The sequence below is a fragment of the Boleophthalmus pectinirostris genome, unplaced genomic scaffold (assembly GCF_026225935.1).
Source record: "Boleophthalmus pectinirostris isolate CB_2022bp ecotype Guang Dong unplaced genomic scaffold, ASM2622593v1 HiC_scaffold_1, whole genome shotgun sequence".
In the NCBI taxonomy this organism is placed as follows: domain Eukaryota; kingdom Metazoa; phylum Chordata; class Actinopteri; order Gobiiformes; family Gobiidae; genus Boleophthalmus; species Boleophthalmus pectinirostris.
The window spans coordinates 22,604,015-22,625,352 of NW_026570970.1; the positions used below are offsets into that span (position 1 = coordinate 22,604,015).

Below are 21,338 nucleotides of genomic sequence, written 5' to 3' on the forward strand. Positions count from 1 at the left end.
TCAGAGACTAAATCCAACTGTTGTTTACCAGAGGTGGGTTTGTTAACTCTGCCTCTCTCACATCCTGCTCATGTGATCACAGTCATACATACAAGGGCTTCACTCTTCCCAGAATAGTTATCACTTTGAAGATTAAACTGACAATTTGGTTTTCAGATTTTAGTATGTGATGGGGCCATGCTCCAATAATGTTGCATGTTTACATGCAACTATATTAATTTTAGCTGCTCCCAGTCTGCATTACATTTTATTAGCCTCTCAGGAATGTTAATGTGATGTGAGAATGTGATGCCACTGTACAGTTTTGTTAAATCTTGGTTGTTTGCATGTATAGTATTACATTAACTATATGTCTTTTTAAGTGGCTCGTTAACAATTTCAAGGGAGACTACTTAATTGTTTACATAGAAAACCAATGAGCCATCCTCCTCCTCTAGCCTTGCCTCATATCTAAGCAACTGCAGAAGTGCTGTCATTCAGTCTAGCTTGGAAGAACAAACGGTTGAAGCTGTAGGATTTGATTTTGCCTCTTGTCAACTGCAATGGAACCAACATTCAAGTAAACCATTGTTTTTTCTATTTTATTTTTTTCATGTTTTCTCTGTAAATCCTGTCTCTCCTTAAAATACACTTTATCTAAAGTTTTTTTATGAAATGTATTTTATTTCTATTCTTTCTTTCTACTATTTTCCTATCTTTCTTCTCACACATCTTACACTGTATTTTGTATTGTATTGTCAAGTAATTTGTATTTTAATATTCTAATGTATTTTCATTTTATAGAAATAAATAAATGATTATATAATATACGTTGAGCACTTGTCAACAACCACCTTTCTCTCATGGGTACAACAGCAGCTTGGTTGCGCCATAGATTTTTTTGTCTTTGTTTTATTCTAGTTTTTTACTAATCATTTCTATTTGTTTTCCTCCTTGTTTTTTTCTTATCTTCAACAATATAGATAGTAGGACATTTTACACATCTTTAACCTGGCGTTTTTGAATTAACAGAATAGCCAAGAACCTCTTTGGTCTGAAAATGAAGAACAAGAGGAAGTTAAAGAAAAAGAAAACCAAGGCAGACCTGATCCTAGCAAACAAGGGAGCTTTGGGTAAGATCCGTAAAATAAACACTCTCACTGGCCTACCTCCTGTGTGGTTTAGACAAACCCTTGTCAAACAGTCACTTGTACATGTGAGGTGATATGCAGTCATAATTATTGTGTAATTGAGGTTGTTACAGACAATATAGAAAACCACTGGAGTTACAGATGTCTTGTCATAAAGATTTAATGACACTGTACACATGAGCATAATAATGGCTTGGCAATATCATTTAATTCAGATTTTTTTTTTTCCAGAGGCCGAAGCAGAGAGTCACTCAGATGAATGTCAGGAGGAAGATGACCATGAGAATCAGCGTTTTGTCCATAGAAGGGAGAGACCTGACTATAAAAGGCATAACATTTTTTAATTTTTACTCCTAAAATTTTAGACAAAAACTGATCTCTTCATTTCTTTGGGTCACTGTAAAATTGAGTGGCTTTTGAGTGACAATCACTATTATCTTTTGTATTTTTGTCCCTCTTTGCCAAACCTTTGACTTGTTTCAAGTCATCTTAAAATTGCCTCTCCACCTCTTTCACATATTAACTTTTGAACAAATCAGCATTGTTCCATTGTGCAGGTCACTACTTTGTGACATGTCAGTGGCAGATATTCTCTTAGCTCTGATGGTGTAACTGATAAAACATAAGGCTTGCACACAGAAGAAAGGGGTTTGAATTCTGCTCAGAACATTTAATGTTTATTTGCTTAACCACTGACTATACAGGTCCAAACTTAATACCCATATTCAGGACAGTGAAGGGAAATCCCAAAACTTCAGGGTAAGTGTTCACTCAACATAACTGTTTGATTTTTCAGCCATGTATTGAAGCTTGGTTGAGAATTGAGTGGCTTTCATTTTCCCATAGATTACCATTAACATCACAGAGGCACGTCAACTGGTCGGGGATAACATTGACCCCTGTGTTGTGATAGAAATTGGAGATGAGAAGAAGCAGACATCAGTGAAAGAAAGCACCAATGCTCCTTTTTACAATGAAGTATGAAGTATTATCATGTATATTATATATATATATATATATATATATATATATATATATATATATATATATATATATATATATATATATATAGCCTTTACTAACTGTGTTTTCTCTCTTATTAGTATTTTGTTTTTGATATTTTTGCCCACAAAGAAGTCTTCCTTGATAAAGTCATCAAGCTGTCTGTAAATACTAAATTTTTAAAAAGTTGATACATAATTATGTTGTTTTATTTTATGTCCCTAAATATGAATTGTATCTACATTGTGTTTAGGTCATTCACTCCAAGATGCTGCGTAGTTTCTTCATTGGCTCTTTTAAACTTGATGTCTGGACTGTTTACAAACAGCCAGGTAACTGATTATTTTCCATTTGTGATGATGAATAAAAATGTGACTGTGGTTTTCCCTCTTTTCTTTCTGTTATTCAGGCCATCACTTTAACAACAAATGGGCACAACTTACAGATCCAAGAGACAAAAACACTGGAGTGAAAGGATTTCTGAAATGTGACATCAGCGTCTCAGAAAAAGGAGATTCCATTGAGCAAGTCAGCAAAACCAGCAGTGCAGAAGAACAGATAGACAAGTAGTTTAAATACACTTATGTGAATAGCATAAAGAATGTTGTCAATTATTGTGATCTGTTGGTTGTATTTTTGCTCCAGGAATCTGCTCTTACCTGAAGGATTTCCATCTGAGCGTCCTTGGGCCCAGTTCTCTGTGAGGATTTATAAAGCTGAAGGTCTGCCTCGAAACAGCTCCACCATCATGGCTAATGTCACCAAAGCCTTAATTGGAGACCGCACAACGCTCATTGACCCTTATGTGGAGGTTCGCTTCTTCAAACAAGTGGTCAGTCACTTTTCTGTGCTGTTTTATTTTTATCATTGCCATATGTTTTTATTCAAATCTACAGTATGTGTCTTATAATGCTTGAATTCAGGGTCGTACATCCACTCAGCGGTCCTCAGCGGATCCTGTTTGGAATGAGCAGGTCGTTTTCACAGAGATGTTTCCACCTTTGTGTCAGAGAATGAAGATTCAGGTCTGAATGTAGTTTTGAAGGATCAACATTTGTCATTTTATTAAATTTGGTTCTTTTAGTTATACAATTTTACAATTTTAGGTTTGGGATGAAGGAAGTGTGAATGATGTAGCAATAGGTACTCATTACTTTGATCTCCGGCGTATCTCCAATGAACAGGATGGAGACCGGGGTAAGAGCAGACTGATTCTAAGACTATATAAATACAAAAATTTAATTATTCTAGTTTGCAAATGATAAACTACTTTCATCCTTAACTTCTGAAATACTATTTTTGACAATCCAAAAAAATACAGTTTATATGTTGGTAAAAGAGGATCTGGCAACATCATACTTTTTCTATGTTCCTAAGGTTTTCTACCAACATTTGGTCCTGCTTGGATCAACCTGTACGGCTCTTCCAGGACCCAAACACTGGGAGATGACACTGTGGAACTCAATGAGGGCATTGGAGAAGGAGTTTCATTTAGGTGAATAATACATTTAAAATCCCTGGATTATACCCATGGATAAATGTACAATTATTTGTTTTAGGGGACGTATCTACATTGAACTAGTTGTTGAAATCCTATCTGGGGGTTCAGAGTCAAAGCAGAGCAGAATCAAAACCATTAAGGACATCAAGAATGAAAAGACAGCACCAGGCAAAGATGGACCACCAGCAGCCGCCACTGGGGGCACTGCTGAGGAAGGCAAGGCGGAGGTTCTCCCTGTGGAACCTCTTTCTAAGGTGCAACATGAATAGGGTTTATTTCAAAATGTAAACACTGCAGAGCAGATGTGCTAAGTCCTCAGGAAACAACAAGACTAGTCACATTTCAGGATTCTTATACCTGTATGTCTTTAGGGTGAAGAAAATGAGAACTTTTTTCTTTTTGGAGCCTTGTTTGAGGCCTCTATGATTGACAGAAAAATTGGAGACAAACCAATCAGCTTTGAGTTCTCTCTGGGTAAGAACATTATTCTTATTTGAGTAATCGAATTTTCTCTTGGTGCAACGTTGTGTTTGTTTTTATTAAAGGGTTATGTCTTTTATATTGACACTATTCATTAGGCAATTACGGCAATATATTTGATCCAGCATTGCCTTCAGCTATTCCTGCACCCAGTTCTGTTCTGAGCCACAGGAGAAAAGCTCTGGATTTCCCAGATGGAACAGACCTTTTCAGTGTTTCTCCCAGCAGCTCGCAAACCTCTCTCCTCTCAACAGAGCCCCCTGACCTTTCAAGGTCATCCAAGCCTTCCACTACTCCAGAAAAAACACACTTAGTTGAAGGCAACAGGTTTCCACCATTTCACACATAAATTGAGTGTATTTTGTTGATTGTTTTATATAACAGTATATTTCTCAGGCACTATATGTATCTGCCTCTGGAGAAACAAAAGCCATGCATCAATCTGATCAGTCAGTGGGAGGGGAGGACCTACCGACTTTATATCTCCAACATGCTGGAAAATATAGCCAACCAATTTGTGAGTGGAGATTACATTATATTGTTGGTTTGGCATCATTGCCGATTTATCGTCTAACTAATCAATTATTATATCTTGTCTTAAGGAGGAGAGCTTGGACACTGTTACTGAGTGCACACCGGAAGTGTGATCCTGGAGTAATTCCTCAACTCAGACTAGTCCTTGTAGAGTTTTGCACAGATGCCAAGTATTATTTTTTGTTGTTCTCCTTGATATGAAATATCTTAATTAGGACATAAAAATGCACAAAATTCACTTTTTGTAATGGCAATATATTTTTGTAGAGAGTTCATAACTACAGCCGATGCCATGGTTAGAGCTGAAGTGAAGTCAGACTATCTGACATTACTGGACAAGAAGCGCCTCACCATGTGCAAGCAAGAACTGGTGAGATATTTTCAAAAATCACATCTAATCAGAAAATTCATGGATTCAGTTCACTGGCCATGCAGGCATGAAATTACATCTGACAGGATCCAGTACAGATAAATCCAATTTGTCATCAAAACCAATGTGGTAAAAAAAATACTAAGCTTGTCAAATAATTCAAGAGTTTGACCATTTTCGATGAAAGGTGTAGAGGTATAATTAATTTAAACCTCTTTGCTGTAATTATTAAGTGTTTCAAGAAAATTGGAGAGCTGTGTGAACTATGCCTGATTACACATCAGTTGATTGTGTGGTCAAATGTTATGCCTGATAAGTGTCAGTCTACAAGAAATATCACCAACACCAAATCTTCTCATTTGCAGCAAAGTATGGTCGATGAAGCAATGTCTCTTTCCTTGAGGTTAAGAAAGAATGACACTGTCAAAGATGTCCTAAGGGAGGCCAGAAAACTTACCAAGAAACTGCGATTCCTTGTAGAAGAGGTACAGATCACATCATTCATCTTCTGACTTATGAAAAGGAAGATATTTTAAACCTGGTTATTCTTTTGCATTCTGCAGCCGCAGCACACAGTCCCAGATCTGTTCATCTGGTTACTGACCAACAATAAACGCATTGCGTATGCTCGTGTTAAAGCTAGAGACATTCTGTACTCCAGCAGTATAGAAACCTGTGGCATAAACTGTGGAAAAATACAAACGCTGTTCATGAAGGTAATCACTGAGTTTGTACATGTGCATCAATGGAAATTCAAAAGTGTAGTCTCCAAACGCTCAGTCTGAGTGAAGTTTCCTGTTACAGCCTTCACAGATGTGGCTTCATCAGACATTTTTCAGTGTTGTCCAAAATGTGATTTAAACATGTTATCTCACTTATCTGTTGCCTCCATCTCTGTAGACCTCATCGAAGAGAGGCCTAACCTTGTCAGTTCAGGCTAAGATAGATGTTTACCTTTGGTTTGGGGCCTTCTCTGATGCCTGGAGTATGCTAGACAACCTGCCTCCAGGCTTTAGTGCAACAGAAGCTGCGGACCCAAACAACCCACCTTTGTATCTGCACGTCACAGGTGAGACCTAAGCAACTCTGATTACAACTACTGACTACTGATTTCTGCACCACAAACATGTCATTTTGTGTCTTTAGAGCAGCATCAGTTCCAGCTTAGGTGTCACATGTACCAGGCCAGAGGTTTGATAGCTGCAGACAACTCCGGTTTATCCGACCCTTTTGCTCGAGTCACCTTCATTTCACACAGCCACAACACTAATGTAAGCCCCACACTCATCACAAAAGGAAGCATGGCTACATTTCTGGTTGAGCTCATATTTCTGTTTTGTTGCAGATAGTTCAGCAAACTCTCAGTCCATCGTGGGACCAGTGTTTACAAATGAACCAGATCGTGTTGGGGGGAAACCTGCAATACATCGAGAAGGAGCCACCACGCATTGTTATTGAGGTGTATGACGATGACGCACTGGTACGGTTTGACTCACACTTTCAATATTTACATTGTAGTTTCTGCGGTGTACGACTAAATATAATTGTAACAGACTTATTTTCTTTTCTTCATGTGTTGTTTGAAATATGTTTTGATTGATGTTAATTCATTTGTCCGCTTTTATTTCTGAAATTGTTTTGCATATTTTCAACAGTAATGATAAACATTACAGTCCGGGACATAATCTTGAAGTCTATGGAACTGTAAATATAACTTTTATTATGATATATTATTGTGTGATTTAGGGTAAACCTGAATACCTAGGGTCTACAGTGGTGGTACCAACTGTCCAACTGGCTTCTGTTGATTACACTCCACCAGCCCTCCAGTATTTCCCACTGCACTGTGGCAACCTGAGTGGTGGAGATGTGCTGGCGGCTTTTGAACTTATGGAGGTAACATTCACTGATGTTTTTGAAATGTTGCAATGTGAATAAAATTAACTGTCGTAATAATGTCTGCAGATTCAAGAAGTCAAACGTTGGAACCTTCCACAATTAGAAGCAAATGAAGCAGGGTTTCTTGTGGTTCCTCGAAACATCCGTCCAGTCCTCAGCACTTACAGGCTGGAGGTTTGAGTTTTTATATGACTTCTGTTGTAATGTACTTTACCTTAATGTGGCATCAAAAACTATTCTCAGTATTACTATGTGGTTTCCATTTATACTACAAACCAAACTCCAGTCATTACTGTAATCAAAAACTTACTTTTATATAAATGTTAATCGGCAGGTTTTGTTTTGGGGTCTGAGACAATTGAAAAAAGTTCAGCTGCTGTCAGTGGACCGGCCACAGGTAAATAAAGAAACTGTATTTTAATTTTGTAGTATATCTGTACAAGTAAGTAAATCTCTAACTTGCCTTTTGTTTCTTTAGGTCTTCATAGAGTGTGCCAACAAATCTCTGCGATCTTCCGTCATTCCAAAATACAAGTCAAACCCAAATTTCCCTACACAGCTTGATGTCATTGAACTAGTATGCACAACATAACATATTAAATTAAGTTAAATTAAGCACAAATGAAGTTGTTAATTACACATCCAAACTGTATCAGCATGTTTTCATTTCTTTTGCAGGAGTTACCAGAGAATGAACGCATCCACCCCAATTTGACTATCACTGTTGTAGACTGGCGGGCATTTGGTCGCAGTACACTGGTTGGAAATCACATTGTTAGCAATTTAAAAGCTTATACGTATGTGCCACCACCAGTCACCTCTGCACTGATTGCTCCCAAAACACCCACAACTACCAAATTTTCAACAACTATTACTATACTAGCCTCTGAAGGTGAGAAATTCGTCTTATATAATCTGAATATAGATTTTAAAACCACCACTGGATGCTGTTCATTTATTTACTTTAGATCAGAGCAGACAAGCAGAGGAAAGTGTTGCTGTTGACACCCCAAGACCCCACTGTGAAATTTTAGTAGAAGATGGTCACTCACCAGAAGATCAATCATCTAAACCCCCTGAACTTCAGAAGGAAAGGGTGAACCTTATTTCCAGTAAAATTATATGACTTAAGTGGTTTCTATGAGTCAAATTATTAAGTTAAAATGATCATTGTTATTATTAAGGGTCCTAAATCAAGCAGACGTGTTCGTTCCACTCGGCACAGGCGAAGGACTATCGCTGATGAATCCGCAGAGTGTGTCATTGACTGGTGGTCCAAATACTACGCCTCTGTTGAAAAACTGGTAGGCGATCACTACCTGTTAGCTTTTGCATATTTACTTTGCAGTCTTTAAAATTCTTCTCTAATCTCTGCTTTACAGGCTAAACAGAATGATGGTACCACTCTGACACCTTTATTTGCAAAAAGTAGGTTACTATCATTTCTAAAAAATAATTAACACCTTCCCATTTTTATTGAAATTGTGGCCAAATATGTCATGTTACCATTATTTATTTATTTATTTATTTGTTTATTTATTTATTTATTTATTTATTTATTGTATTATGTATAAGACTTGCCATTGACATTCAGAATGGAATAACTAACAGTTACAAGACAAATCAGATAAAACACCAAGTTCTTGCCAAGTTGTGTAAATAAAATGCATTATATGTACAAGTACATCCCAACACACACTATTGTTTATTGCAGCTTCTGCGTACCAGTCCTTGCTCAGTGAAGGAATAGGCTCACTTGGTAAGGACTTAGTGCTGGTGTTTAACTGGGCAGTGTGTTGTTGTTGTTTTTGTTAACCTGATTTTGGCATCCTGGGTGCCCCTCTTGTCACTTGACTGCATGTTTTGTGTGGATTACCATTAATATACACCGTGCCTTGTATCTATATTATTGATCTTTTAAATGATATTCATAATAGTTCCTAATGTGTTTTTGTTAGTTGGCCATATTGATGGAGACAAAAAGAAAAGTAAAGCCAAAGACACTCTGTTTCCATCCCCAATTAACTGCAAGATTGCTACACTTAAGGTAATTTTTTAAAATACACAAACTATTTTTAAAAAACTTTTATTAAACTCTTTGTCTTTTACAGCTTTACACAAAGGAGCTGGAGTCAGAGTTTGCCCAATTTAATGACTGGGTTGACACATTTGAGTTGTACAGAGGGAAAGCTAACAAAGAAGATGATGATGAAAGATTTGTTGGTAAATTTAAGGCAAGTCTACACTATTTAATACAATTCAGTCCAGTATTAAAGGATAGCCTATATTCCTGTGAGATTGGCAAAAGGAGAAATTCAATTTATCAACTGGACAAAAGTTTATTTTGGTTGAAAGCGTTTTGCAGCTCATCCAAGCTGCTTCTTCAGTTTTGGTCAAAATGCTGGTGGACACTGCCTTATATCTGCCTGAAGGGAGAGCTAACTACACTGAAACTACTCTGAAACTAACACACCTGCTTGAGCTTGCACTGAGTGTGGGGTCATATTAGCATAATTATTAAGGGCCAGAACGAGTGCTTTCACACCTCTGGGCCTGACCTGACTATCCCATCTTTAGGTTTGAGGATAGGGTTGTAAATAGGAGACAAATGATGTTTGAGTCCTCCATTTCTGTTCAAGGAAGGATTCTCAAAAAAAAAAAAAATTATCCTTTTCTTTTACCTGGACGACTGATTTGACACACTTTTTGTGAGATTGTTAATACTGTTTTTTCACTTTCTTAATACGTCTTGTTCACAGGGCCGATTTTGCCTCTATAAAGTGCCTGATGACGAGGATGAGGATTTCCAGGATGATGCTGACTTTTTCAGAGTCAATCGCGGAATCCCTCAAAACCATTCAGTCCAAGTCCTTATTCGGGTCTATATTGTTTCTGTGAGTCTAGTCTACTACTACATTCTTTAACTAAACTAGCAAATTATCCGCGCAGATATATAGTTACAAGCAAACTAGCAGCTTACAAAAATACATTGCATTAAAGAATTAATATATATATATATATATATATATATATATATATATATATATATATATATATATATATATATATATATATATATATATATATATTTTTTTTTTTTTTTTTTCCCACAATGGGCAACGGGTAAAAAAAAAAATCTATTATCGTCTTAGAAATTACAAATGAGTAACATGGTATTCTATCTTACATTAATGCTCTCATAGTTATATGAAGCTCTACACTGACTGCCCGCACCAGTTCCACAAGTACATTTTCCATTATTTTCAAATATTAAGAGTTCAAATACATGTCGGAGGCTAACCAGGTACGTGGTAACTAATATCCATACTGCAAATGTGGTAAATCCACAAAGCACATTTAAAATGCTAAATTCTGTGAAATACTTTAATAACTGTACAGTTTATATAATTTCAGAAGCAGATTTTAAATAAAATTATAGGTTTTATGCTCATTAGTCACCACACAACTGATTATGCCTGAGTAAGCTTTCAAACTTTTAATATAAAGTCTATGGGAAAAATTTATGAGAAATTTACTTCTAGTACTGGGGGTGGCTGGTCACTGTTGAGCTCCATACTTGTGTAGATATGACCTCTCTCTATTTAGGCCACCAATCTGCAACCCGCTGACCCGGACGGTGGAGCAGACCCCTACATTGTTCTTCGCATCGGCAAAAATGAAATCAAAGACAGAGACAACTACATCCCCAAACAACTCAACCCCATTTTCGGAAGGTACTGTCAACTCATTTGTAGCACTGTCTTCAGATTAATAGGTAAGGTATGTTTTTTGCCCAGGTCATTTGAGATTCAGGCCAAGTTCCCCCAGGAGTCGCTGCTGACTGTACTCATCTATGACTTTGACCTGGTGGGCGGAGACGACCTGATGGGAGAGACCCTCATTGATCTGGAGAACAGGTTTTATAGCCGCCACCGGGCCACCTGCGGACTCCCCACTGAGTATAGCGAGTGTGTACGCTTCACTGCCAATTCTGCTTTGGGACCCAATTTTATTGAATTAATTATGCTAAACTTTAAAATGTGTTTTTTGTAGAATAAAAAAACATACCAAAAACATAACATTATTTCTGCAATTCCAGTAAATAGTTTATATATATATATTTTAGTAAAACTAGATAAAACAAAACTAGTAGGGTACTGAACGTTTGTTATATTTTTCTTTCTTTGGACAGAGAGGGATATAATGCCTGGAGAGACTGCCTCAAACCCTCAGAGATCTTGTCTAAACTGTGCAGAGAAAATGGTTTACATGGTCCAAATTTTGCACCTGGACGCATCTCTATTGGAGAAAAAGTTTTTACTGGAAATACGGTTTCCATGCATGACGGTAAATAAACTTTTTTTTTTTTTTTTTACATTTCAACAGTACATTTATTTTACTGAAGAATGTATTTTGTCTAATGAGGGATTATTTTCTGTTGCACAGAAGAGCCAAAAGAATGCTATGAGAATCTATCTCTTAAAGTCCTCAATCAGTGGTCAGACATTATGGGTTATAGCTTGGTTCCTGAACACATTGAATCTAGAACACTGTACCACAAAAGTCGTCCCGGCATGGACCAGGTATAAAACTCAAAAAGGTGTATAGTAAACCCCACTGGTCACCATAGTAATTTTCTGGCAATTGCTCATAAAACCTTTGGGATGAATGTTTTGTTTAATTTAGTCTTTATTTGGTGATCTTTTTTTTTTAGGGTCAGCTAAAGATGTGGGTGGACATGTTTCCAATGGACATGCCGTGTCCTGGACCTTCTGTTGACATCAGCCCCCGAAAACCCAAACCGTGAGTGAATTACCTTTATGAAAACTGCATGCAGTACTTTTAAGTTTTATATTTTAACGTTTCTTAAATTATGTATTTTAACTGAGCAGGTATGAGCTGAGGATTATCATTTGGAACACTGATGATGTGGTTCTCGAAGACACCAACATAATCACTGGTCAAAGCTCCAGTGACATCTATGTAAAAGGGTGAAGAGTGATATTGTATCATAAATTGTATTGCTTACTATTCTTCCTCTTTAAGAAGAGACATATAGATTGCACACTGGATTCGACTTTTTTCTTCTTCCATTACTTAATCCTAACGAGTATAATCAAAACTACACTCTTGCTTGTATTGTTTTAAAACTGTGCTAAATTTTACTTCATTAAATCTTTTTATCAGTTGGTTAAAAGGTTTAGAGAATGACCGACAAGAGACAGATGTTCACTACAACTCTCTCACTGGAGAGGGGAATTTCAACTGGCGTTTTGTTTTTCCTTTTAACTATCTCCCTGCTGAGAAGGTACTTCAAAAAACATTATAATGTAGAGCTATATAATTATATTGTATTTACTTGACGATTTTGTTATATCAGATGATAGTTGTGCAGCAAAAAGAGCACATTTTTTCTTTGGATAAAGCAGAAAAGAAATTTCCTGCCATTCTGATCCTTCAAGTTTGGGATTTTGAAACACTTTCATCAGATGATTTTATCGGTGAGTTAATATCTATTTTTGCCTTTGGTTATGTTTGGTCTATGTCTTTGTATTTGGTTACTTTACTTATGAGTTAATGCTCATTCAGGGACATTGGAGTTGGACCTTCACAAGTTTCCTCCTGGAGCAAAGTCCTCTAAGCTGTGCAAAGGAGACTTCTTAACAGCTGGAATGGAGAATATTTCCATCTTTCAGCAGAAGAGGGCCAGAGGATGGTGGCCCTTTTCCAATAGTGGAGAACTGACAGTATGACAAGATCTATCATATACACTAATCAGGCATGATATGATGATCACAGAGATGTGATTGTGATTGCTAGGTAAAGAAACCTCCAGTGCAATGTAGTTGGGGATAAACCTCAAGATCAAGGGAAAAGTGAATCAAAGAAAAAAAGCAAACTCTTTTTCCTGACAAGACACGTTGCCTTACTATACAACTGGGTCTGAGCATCTCAAAAACTGCATTTTAATTGTAATCTGCAGTGGCCAGTGTCAATGTGACCAAGAAAGAAATGCTAGTTGAACCTATAATGGTAGCAAAGGCTGATACGAGCTATCATTTAAAAAAATAATAATAATAAAAAATGTTTGAATAATAAAATTGAATAGGACAAACTTTAAGTATTCCTAAGGGAAATTTGTCTTGGACTCCACATAACATTGAAGACAACAACAACCATTTCACAACATCAAATTTTCTGTAAAAATACATTTTTAGATATTTAAAAATATCTACTTGTAATGTGGTTGTAAAGGCTGGGTGTCGTAATTTATGCTGATCAATACTCTGATTTCAAAAGGGAAAAGTGGAAGCTGAATTTCATCTTTTGACAGCAGAGGAGGCCACGAAAAACCCAGTTGGTAAAGCCCGCAATGAACCCGAGCCCTTACCCAAACCAAAGTAAGAATGCAATTCCATTTTCCTGGGGGTTTATTTGATTAAAAAATTTGCATTTACAATTCAGTTCCTCCTGTAGAAATCTAGTCTGTAAGACTAAGGTAGTTAAGACTATCTTCAAGTTAGGTCATTTAACAAAACTAAATGACCAAATACTGTTGGAATATTTCATAATTTTTTTTGGAAAATTAATTAGAGTGTTCTTTTCTGCAGTCGTCCAGATACGTCTTTTTCATGGTTTGTCAATCCATTCAAGTGCTTCTTCTATTTGGTGTGGAACCGTTACAAGAAGTACATCATCCTCGGACTGCTGATCCTGATCACAGCACTGTTCTTGGCACTTCTATTCTACACACTACCAGGAGCTATTTCTGCAAAGATAGTATCAGGAAAAAAATAAGATGACATCTAAAGTTGTTGGTGATTCTACTCTACATTGTGGTGCAGTGGATTTAGACAGTCGGTGGATTTAATGTATTAACTCATAAATAGTGACAACTCATCATCGTGCTTAACATGTAAAATATATTAAAAAAAACAACAGCACAAAATTATTAAGTAAATACATTATTAATCAACAAAAAGCAATATTTGTCAATTGTGATACATATATCCAAAAGATATTTGTAAATATGTAATCAGTGTGCACATCCATTTGTTTTAAGTGACAACACGCTATATTGTTAAAAGGTCTGTAATAAAAAAAAAAGTTTGTGCATTCAATTTTTATGATGGATAATGTTGCTTGTATCATGTACATGTACAGTGCCTTGCGAACATGTTAGCCCCCCTTGAACTTTTTGAGCTTTTGCCACATTTTAGGCTTTAATTATAAAGATTTAAAATTTGCTTTTTTTTGTGAAGAATCAACACCAAATGGGACACAATCAAAAAGTGGAACAAAATGTATTTGATATTTAAAACTTTTTTCTTTTACAAATAAAAAACTGAAAAGTAGGGTGTGCGTTTTCAGATCTTTCCACAGATTCTCAATTGGATTCAGGTCTGGACTTTGACTTGGCCATTCTAACACATGGTTATGTTTAGTTTTGAACCATTCCACTGTAGATTTTGCTTTATGTTTAGGATCATTGTCTTGTTAGAAAGTAAACCTCCGTCTCAGTCTCAGGTCTTCTGCAGACAAACAGATTTCCTTCCAAAATTGCCCTGTATTTGGTTCCATCCATCTTCCTATCAATTCTGTCTTCTGTCCCTGCTAAAGAAAAGCGGCCCCAAACCATGATGCTGCCACCACCATGTTTGACAGTAGGGATGGTGTGTTCAGGATGATGTGCAGTGTTACTTTTATGCCAAACATAATGTTCTGCATTTAGCCAAAAAGTTAAATTTTGGTCTCATTTGACCAGAGCACCTTCTTCCAAATATTTCTTGTGTCTCCCAGGTGGCTTGTGGCAAACTTCAAATGGGACTTTTTATGGTTTTCTTTGAGAAATGGGCTTTCTTCTTGCCACTCTTCCATAAAGGCCGGATTTGTGCCGTGTGCAACTAACAGCTGTTCTATGGACAGATTCCCCCACCTTAGCTGTGGATCTCTGCAGTTCACCCAGAGTGATCATGGGCCTCTTGGCCCATCTCGGGTCAGTGCTCTTCTTATCTGAGCTGAAAGTTTAGAGGGCTGAGTCCTGGTAGGTATTCTCTCCATTTCAGTATAATTAATCAAACACTGCTCCGCAAGATGTTTAAAGCTTGTGAAATCTTTTTATATCTTAATCCTGCTTTAAACTTCTCCACAACTTTATCCCAGACCTGCCTGGTGTGTTCCTTAGTCTTCATTATGCTGTTTGTTCCTCAATATTCTGTTAACAGAGCTGTGAGACCATCACAGAGCAGGTGCATTTATACTGAGAGTGATTATACACAGGCAGACTCTATTTATCATTATCAGACATTTAGGTCGACATTAGAGCCCGACCGATATGGATTTTGTTGTGGCTGATATGAAACCGATAAAATGGGAGTTGGAGCTGCCGATAGCCGATATAAACGCCGATATATTTAGTGATGTAAAAATTGACTGTAAATCTTGAATTGATTAAAAAACTTAGGTTTGGCTCTAGTGGATTCTAAATTGGGTTTATTTAGGCAACATTTATTGTTATTTTGACTCTTTACATCATATTTACATACAGTAGATTGGCCTAATGGCATTTTTGCATCACATTCTAGCTACTAGTGATGGGTATTCCAGTTTTTTTTTTTTGTTTTTTTTGGAGAACCGGCTCTTTTGGCTCGGCTCACTAAAGCAGCTGGCTCTTTCGGCTCCCAAGCGACTCTTGAGATTGTTTTGTTGCAAGCAGGGCTAAACCAGAACTGAACCAGGACTGAAAAAGGACTAAAACAGATTTAAGCCATGTGTAAAACAGGACTAAACCAGAGCTGAACCAGGACTGAGTGTCGGGACTCGGTTTCTATCTCTCTCCTTCATTCGAGCCCAAGATTAGTTCTGGTTTATTCATTTTATGCTGAACTGCAGCCTAATATGCACTTTTTTTTTTATCCTATGCACACGCAGATTTCTGAAAGTTTCGTTTTCAGCCCCTGCTGCTGTCAAACTACAGGTCTACATGCGGCATGAAGAGAAAAAAGTGGGAAAAAGAGAAAACACGGCTCCCAATAAGAAGCAGGCTCCCGTTGTTCGCTCTAAGAGCCGCTTCGATCGCGACCGACCCATAACTCCTAGCTAGTAAACTACCGCTATTAGCCTTTAGCCGTAAATGCTGCGCACCGCGGTAATTAATTATATGCATAAATGTGGATCATTCACACGTCTATTCACAGCTAATTTACATATCAATGCAGGTCCAGTAACAAATATACGGCCAATATAGTCACTTTACAATAGACCAATAGAAAACAACCTGTTTATGTGTGAGAGCTACAGCAGCTAATCGCTAACAAAACCTAAACTAGCTTCAAAGTCGATGTATTTCCAACACTCACCGCTCACACAGGCTCCTCCCACGTCAAAAGTCTGCACTAATAAAAGTCCTTTTAATCCAGACTCAAATCGATTGTCCATAAAAAGAATATAATCTCAGTGTTGCACACCGCTGCGGGTGTAAACAAAACACACGTGAGTGAAGTGACTCTGGTGGTGTGTTCAGGGACAGTACGGACACAGACAAATTACACCGCAGATAAATACTGATGCGGAGCCACATATTAGGACATTATCTGTCTGTAAATTGGATTAAATGAACATAATGTAGAGAGTCTAAGCTTTATAACGAGGTATAACATGCCCACGTGAAATATCGGCCCATATCAGCAAGCATATCGGCCGATAGCCGATATGTCTCCAGGTGCTCATATTGGCCGATAATATCGGTCGGGCTCTAGTCGACGTTGGATCATTCAGAAATCATCAGTGAATTGACGCAGTCAGTTGGCTGCACTTAGAAAAGGGGGTGCCCTTCTTTTCAGTTTTTTTATTTGTTAAAAAAAAAAAAAAAAAAAGATTAAAATATCATATAAATTTCATTCCACTTCACGTCCCACTTGGCGTTGAATCTTCACAAAACATTCCAATTTTATATCTTTATGTTTGAAGCCTGAAATGTGGCTAATACTTTTGCAAGGCAGTGTATGTCGTACATGTTCATGATGCAAGCAACATATGTAAAATTATGAATGAACAATAAAATACTATGTTTGGATAGTATTAGATAGCACTGTTTGTAAACTGTAAATCTGATGTGAAAGAAGTGACCTGCAGTGAGTCATTATTAGTCAATAATGTCTGGACCATTCAGAGGCGTGTTCTGCTGTGTTACTTGGATCTGGGGATATGAGGAGGAAGACGATGTAACAGTTTGCTGAGCACTGTTTGAACTTCCGCCAGGACCTTTGGGGAACACTGTGGAATATGAGGAGGGGCTCATAAAGGAAAGTGAGGGGGGCTGGGGCTGTCCTGAGGTGGCGTTACTGCAGAAAAAGTTGTTCTGGAGATGAACTGTGTGCTCCTGCGAACCAGTCACCGAACCTACAACGACAGCCAACATATGAGTTCTTACTAGGTATAATAGTATTTACGATTAATTCTCTTAAGCATTATTTTTGTCTAATACACCTAAACTGAACTGAGTTTGGATTCTCTTAATGACAATAACAAATATTTCCTTTTTGGGGTAATTATGTGCTTTAGCTGATCTACTGGTCTGACCACATTAATAACACACAGCATTTGAGTTCCATGGATAAAATAAGCATGGGGACCAATTTTTATTTGGGCAAAAAAGTTTGTTGTCTTACTACAGGTTGCTCCTAGTTGCTGGTTTTGGTTTCCTCCAGGTAAAGGTGTTTGAGATGCACCTGCAGCGCCCCCTCGAGCCTATAAGAGGGTACAACACACTCATTAGGTTACTGAAAAACACTTCCATGTACATAATTGATGCAGTGACTTTGTGGGAAGTTGTACTTGGTGATTTCAAGTGAGTGAGGAGCTGGTGAGATCTGTGGCTATGTGAATAATTGAAAACTTAATTGCACAGTATCCACTACATTGTTAAGTGATGTATTAACCATGAAATCTGCTACACGCATGTTACAGGCAGTGTCGCTTACATGTCTGACACTGACACTGCAGAGGATTAAATAACAATAGGCTATGTAAACCATTGGAATAGAAACCAAAAGCAAACTGTAATTAACAATAGTGACAGCTTTGATGGCATATGGGTTTTGCGCATCTAGATCATTTACTGGTGTTGTATGCTAATTATTTAATCGTACATAGTGCTGTTTTGAACTTAGCTCTGAAATTTCAAAGTGGAACTTGTTTGGATCTGACCTTTGCTTCTTGGAGTTTCTTCTTTGCTCTCCATTTGGCAACCCTTAATCTAGTCTTTTCACGACGCTCCCGCAACTGCAAAACAAATGTGTTTAGAAGTTACAACCTGCTGCTTTAGATCTTCACTGACAATCGAGTGGCTTTGGTATAGTGTACCACTTCAGACAGCTGAGGTTGAGGAAGAGTCTTCTCCAGTTCTCTACATTTCATCCAGCTGCGCCTTTGCTGCTCCTTTCTGTGTTTTTTGTATTCTTCAGGTAAACCGAGAGCTCTTCTCGACCAAGGGTGCTGAGTGAAGGTGCTGAATGAAGATGCTGAGACAGAGGATGGCATGGAAGCAGCTAGCTGGGACATTATAGCTAAAAGGGTAAGGTCAGTCGTTTAGCATTAAGTATTAAAGAACAAATAATGGTTTTCTTATAGCATCATATAATATTCGTTATCTACATAGTTTTGCCTAGGTTTTTAACTATATTTACCCAACCTTGGGATTGGTAAGACTGCAGTGGCTAGTTTTCAAATACGCAATAGAAATTAAAAGGCATTCTCACAGATGGCCGATCCAGACGAGGTTCCTGCTGCATTTACACTTGTCTGTGGTCCTAACCAATCTGCCCCATTTCTTGTAGCCTAATAATAATAATACAAAATAAAGTGTTAATCAACAAAAATATAATGAATCATTTAAAAAGATTTACTTAAAGGAATTAATTTAATAAAGATAATTATTCCAGTGCATAATTTGCCAACTAAAAACCAATGTCATTTTCAAATCATGATCTTACATTTGACTCTGGTGCTCGATCTGGAAGCAAGTGGCAATCAAACATAGCACCTACGTCTTGTTCCTCCTCTGGCTCCTCTTTGATATAGATTACCTCATCTTCCTGTTGTGGCTCTTGCTTCACCTATGTCAATAAGACACAATTATATAACATATAAATATAACACATTGAGCATATGGTACATTTTATTTAATATTACATGTGGAGGGGAGCAGGGCAGTGTTGAACTGTCTGCATGAGCTGAAACTTCAGAGGTGCTTGAGCCTGTTGTCGACTGCTGTTCTGACACAAATGAAAGGGCTTGGATGCCTGTTATGGTCCCTCCTTCAGTGTTTGGCTGCAGAGTGATGGTCCATTCGAGCTTGTGTTCTTCTGAATTATTTACAGAGGAATCTTGATTCAAAGCTGCTTAACAGAAGATATGGTAGAGACTGTTATTAGCTGAAGTTATTTTTGAGGCTCATGTAAATGTTAGGTAGGTTTTCTTACATGAGAATAGATATGAAGCAGAATGAATAAGCCTTGCAGCTTAGACTATATGGCCATACTAGTTTGCATAGTAGTATTGTTTTTAAAATTTTGTTCACTAACTACAGCAATAAAACCATTATGACTCAGTTTCCAGTTACATTTGAAAATTTAATCTCTAAAAGGTTTTTCTTATGTTGGACTGCCAGTTGCATACCTGTACTGTTGTCCAGACACTCAGAAGATGTGTTCATTAAAGACAGTATTATCCCTGATGCACTGGAACTGCCTCCGCACACATCTGATTGACTGTGCCCTCGCCCGCTCTGTCGCCCACTGGTCTGAGGAGATGTACTTGTGGTTTTGGTTCTGGTCTGTCCAGAGCAGGAGGGGGCTGTGTTTGACTGTGGAAACTCAGAATCCGCTCTCTGTCCTGTGGCCTGTCCTGTGGCCTGTCCTGTGGCCTGTCCTGTGGCCTGTCCTGTGGTCTGTCCTGTGGCCTGTCCGGTTGGTGTATAGAGGTGTGACAGAGCTGCAGCAGACACATGTTGCTGTAGCTCCTCCTCTACGCCCTGTCGATAATACTTCAATTTGAGCTCAGTGTAGCGCAACTTTGCTTTTATGTTATCATTCTCTTTCTCCTTGAGGACTTTCTCTCGCTGCAAAGTTTCCATGTCTCTCTTCATCACCGCTACTTGGGATTTCAGCTCCTCAAATTTCACACCAACAACTTTGAGCATCTCAGCCAGGACTGTCTCCACTGCTCCATTGACCGCTCGCTCCACCACAGCACCCATCTGTCCCCGAATCAGCGAGACGGCAATGCTCACATCCATTGTGCCAATGGCTGGAACAAATTTGAATAGAATGAGTTTGTTGGAATATTAATAAACCTTAATTCAAGATCAATATGGTAAGAGGCCCAGACTACGCATTAGGTCTAACCATTACTCATTGACATTTTAGTAGTATGTGTAGCAAAAAATAACTTAATATTATTGACCCAGACTTGCATATTTACTAAATGTATGTCAGTGTAGCAATTGTACCATGAAAACTTTGTACAACGTATTTCATTAAAGCTATATGCATTTTAACTGTATTGGGTAAATATATTACTTCTCTTGCACTTCTGATTAGATTAGGGTGACCAGATTTTAAAAAATTTAAAAATGGGACATCCCTGGGTTTGGGTTGGTTGGTAACAATAAAATTGTGAAAGGAGTGCGTAATTAAGGAAACTAATCAGCACTAATGTGAGTCAGTACAGTCACATTTTCTTTGTGTTTTTGTCACATTTAAGCAGCTTTTCCGTATTTTACCTAAACAAATGATAGTTTGTGCCTCTCTTAACTGTTGTCAGGGATCAGGTTGGTCAAAAATAGGGACACCTGGGACATTTCTTGTATAAAAACTGAGACCGCTCACTGGTTTTGGATAAATCTGCTGGGACAGGGGACACAGGGCTCAAAACTGGGACTGTCCCGGGTGAATTTCGCTGTACTGCCTCAGGTGTAACGACTACAAAGCTCAGTCTAATTTAAATTGCAACCAGTTGAATGATTCACTGCACTGATCACCGTCAGTCTGTCGCATATGATTAAAAATAGGACAATAAATAATAATAAGGTGTGTTAATTAAACTAAAATAACAACAATATTGAATACTAACCGTGCAACGTGATGAACCTAGCAACAATTTGAAGCCTGGTTAAAAGCAAATGCTCTGCCCTGGTCAAAAAAAAAAAGCTCCAACGCTCGCCGAATCCTACGGTGGGTCAACTAATTAAAAAACGAAGTCATAACACGAAAAACAGCGTTCTAAAAGCTGTTTCTAGCGCGATAAGGTATGGATCGAATATTTTTCTACACCGTTCACATCAGTAAAAACAAAAACACAGTAGTGGATGTATTTCCGGGTCAACACAGATCGTCTTTAGAGGATGGACGACAGATGCTTT

At 37.7% G+C, this 21,338-nt stretch overlaps 2 protein-coding genes across 3 annotated transcripts; one reads left to right on the forward strand and one right to left on the reverse strand.

Annotated features, from left to right (window-relative positions):
• Positions 1 to 496: 496 nt before the first annotated feature.
• Positions 497 to 14,096, forward strand: fer1l6 (fer-1 like family member 6). Its single transcript, XM_055150142.1, has 46 exons — positions 497 to 559; positions 1,012 to 1,112; positions 1,362 to 1,458; positions 1,835 to 1,889; positions 1,977 to 2,108; positions 2,234 to 2,296; positions 2,386 to 2,464; positions 2,542 to 2,698; positions 2,778 to 2,964; positions 3,056 to 3,157; positions 3,239 to 3,329; positions 3,510 to 3,627; positions 3,692 to 3,887; positions 4,005 to 4,107; positions 4,212 to 4,440; positions 4,510 to 4,640; positions 4,733 to 4,817; positions 4,915 to 5,017; positions 5,383 to 5,502; positions 5,581 to 5,733; positions 5,918 to 6,086; positions 6,164 to 6,288; positions 6,363 to 6,497; positions 6,764 to 6,913; positions 6,983 to 7,090; positions 7,251 to 7,313; positions 7,395 to 7,493; positions 7,595 to 7,808; positions 7,885 to 8,012; positions 8,101 to 8,220; positions 8,299 to 8,344; positions 8,631 to 8,675; positions 8,875 to 8,963; positions 9,028 to 9,150; positions 9,676 to 9,810; positions 10,523 to 10,650; positions 10,714 to 10,884; positions 11,109 to 11,263; positions 11,363 to 11,499; positions 11,631 to 11,719; positions 11,809 to 11,907; positions 12,104 to 12,224; positions 12,297 to 12,417; positions 12,506 to 12,663; positions 13,217 to 13,317; positions 13,528 to 14,096. Exons 1-46 carry the CDS (start codon positions 543 to 545, stop codon positions 13,712 to 13,714), a joined length of 5,535 nt encoding a protein of 1,844 aa, XP_055006117.1. The 5' UTR covers positions 497 to 542; the 3' UTR covers positions 13,715 to 14,096.
• Positions 14,097 to 16,775: 2,679 nt separating this feature from the next.
• si:ch211-67e16.4 (uncharacterized) lies at positions 16,776 to 21,289 on the reverse strand. Of its 2 annotated transcripts, none has more exons than XM_055150136.1 (9): positions 21,050 to 21,289; positions 19,595 to 20,224; positions 19,109 to 19,314; positions 18,910 to 19,032; positions 18,676 to 18,754; positions 18,281 to 18,438; positions 18,125 to 18,199; positions 17,587 to 17,665; positions 16,776 to 17,317 (listed from the first exon to the last, which is right to left on the reverse strand). In XM_055150136.1, exons 2-9 carry the CDS (start codon positions 20,211 to 20,213, stop codon positions 17,061 to 17,063), a joined length of 1,596 nt encoding a protein of 531 aa, XP_055006111.1. In that variant the 5' UTR covers positions 20,214 to 20,224; positions 21,050 to 21,289; the 3' UTR covers positions 16,776 to 17,060. The 2 variants fall into 2 exon arrangements, with proteins under 2 accessions (XP_055006111.1, XP_055006107.1); XM_055150132.1 differs by having other exon boundaries at positions 18,281 to 18,483; positions 21,050 to 21,288.
• Between the last annotated feature and the right edge of the window lie 49 nt (positions 21,290 to 21,338).

Coding starts and splice junctions, on each gene's coding strand:
- fer1l6 (XM_055150142.1), top strand. Junction 2,297..2,385: donor ATAAAGTCATCAAGCTGTCT/GTAAATACTAAA, acceptor CATTGTGTTTAG/GTCATTCACTCCAAGATGCT. Junction 8,013..8,100: donor CTGAACTTCAGAAGGAAAGG/GTGAACCTTATT, acceptor GTTATTATTAAG/GGTCCTAAATCAAGCAGACG.
- si:ch211-67e16.4 (XM_055150132.1), bottom strand. CDS start 20,213: ATGGATGTGAGCATTGCCGTCTCGCTGATTCGGGGACAGATGGGTGCT. Junction 18,755..18,909: donor ATCGAGCACCAGAGTCAAAT/GTAAGATCATGA, acceptor TATTATTATTAG/GCTACAAGAAATGGGGCAGA. Junction 17,318..17,586: donor GCAACTAGGAGCAACCTGTA/GTAAGACAACAA, acceptor CTGTCGTTGTAG/GTTCGGTGACTGGTTCGCAG.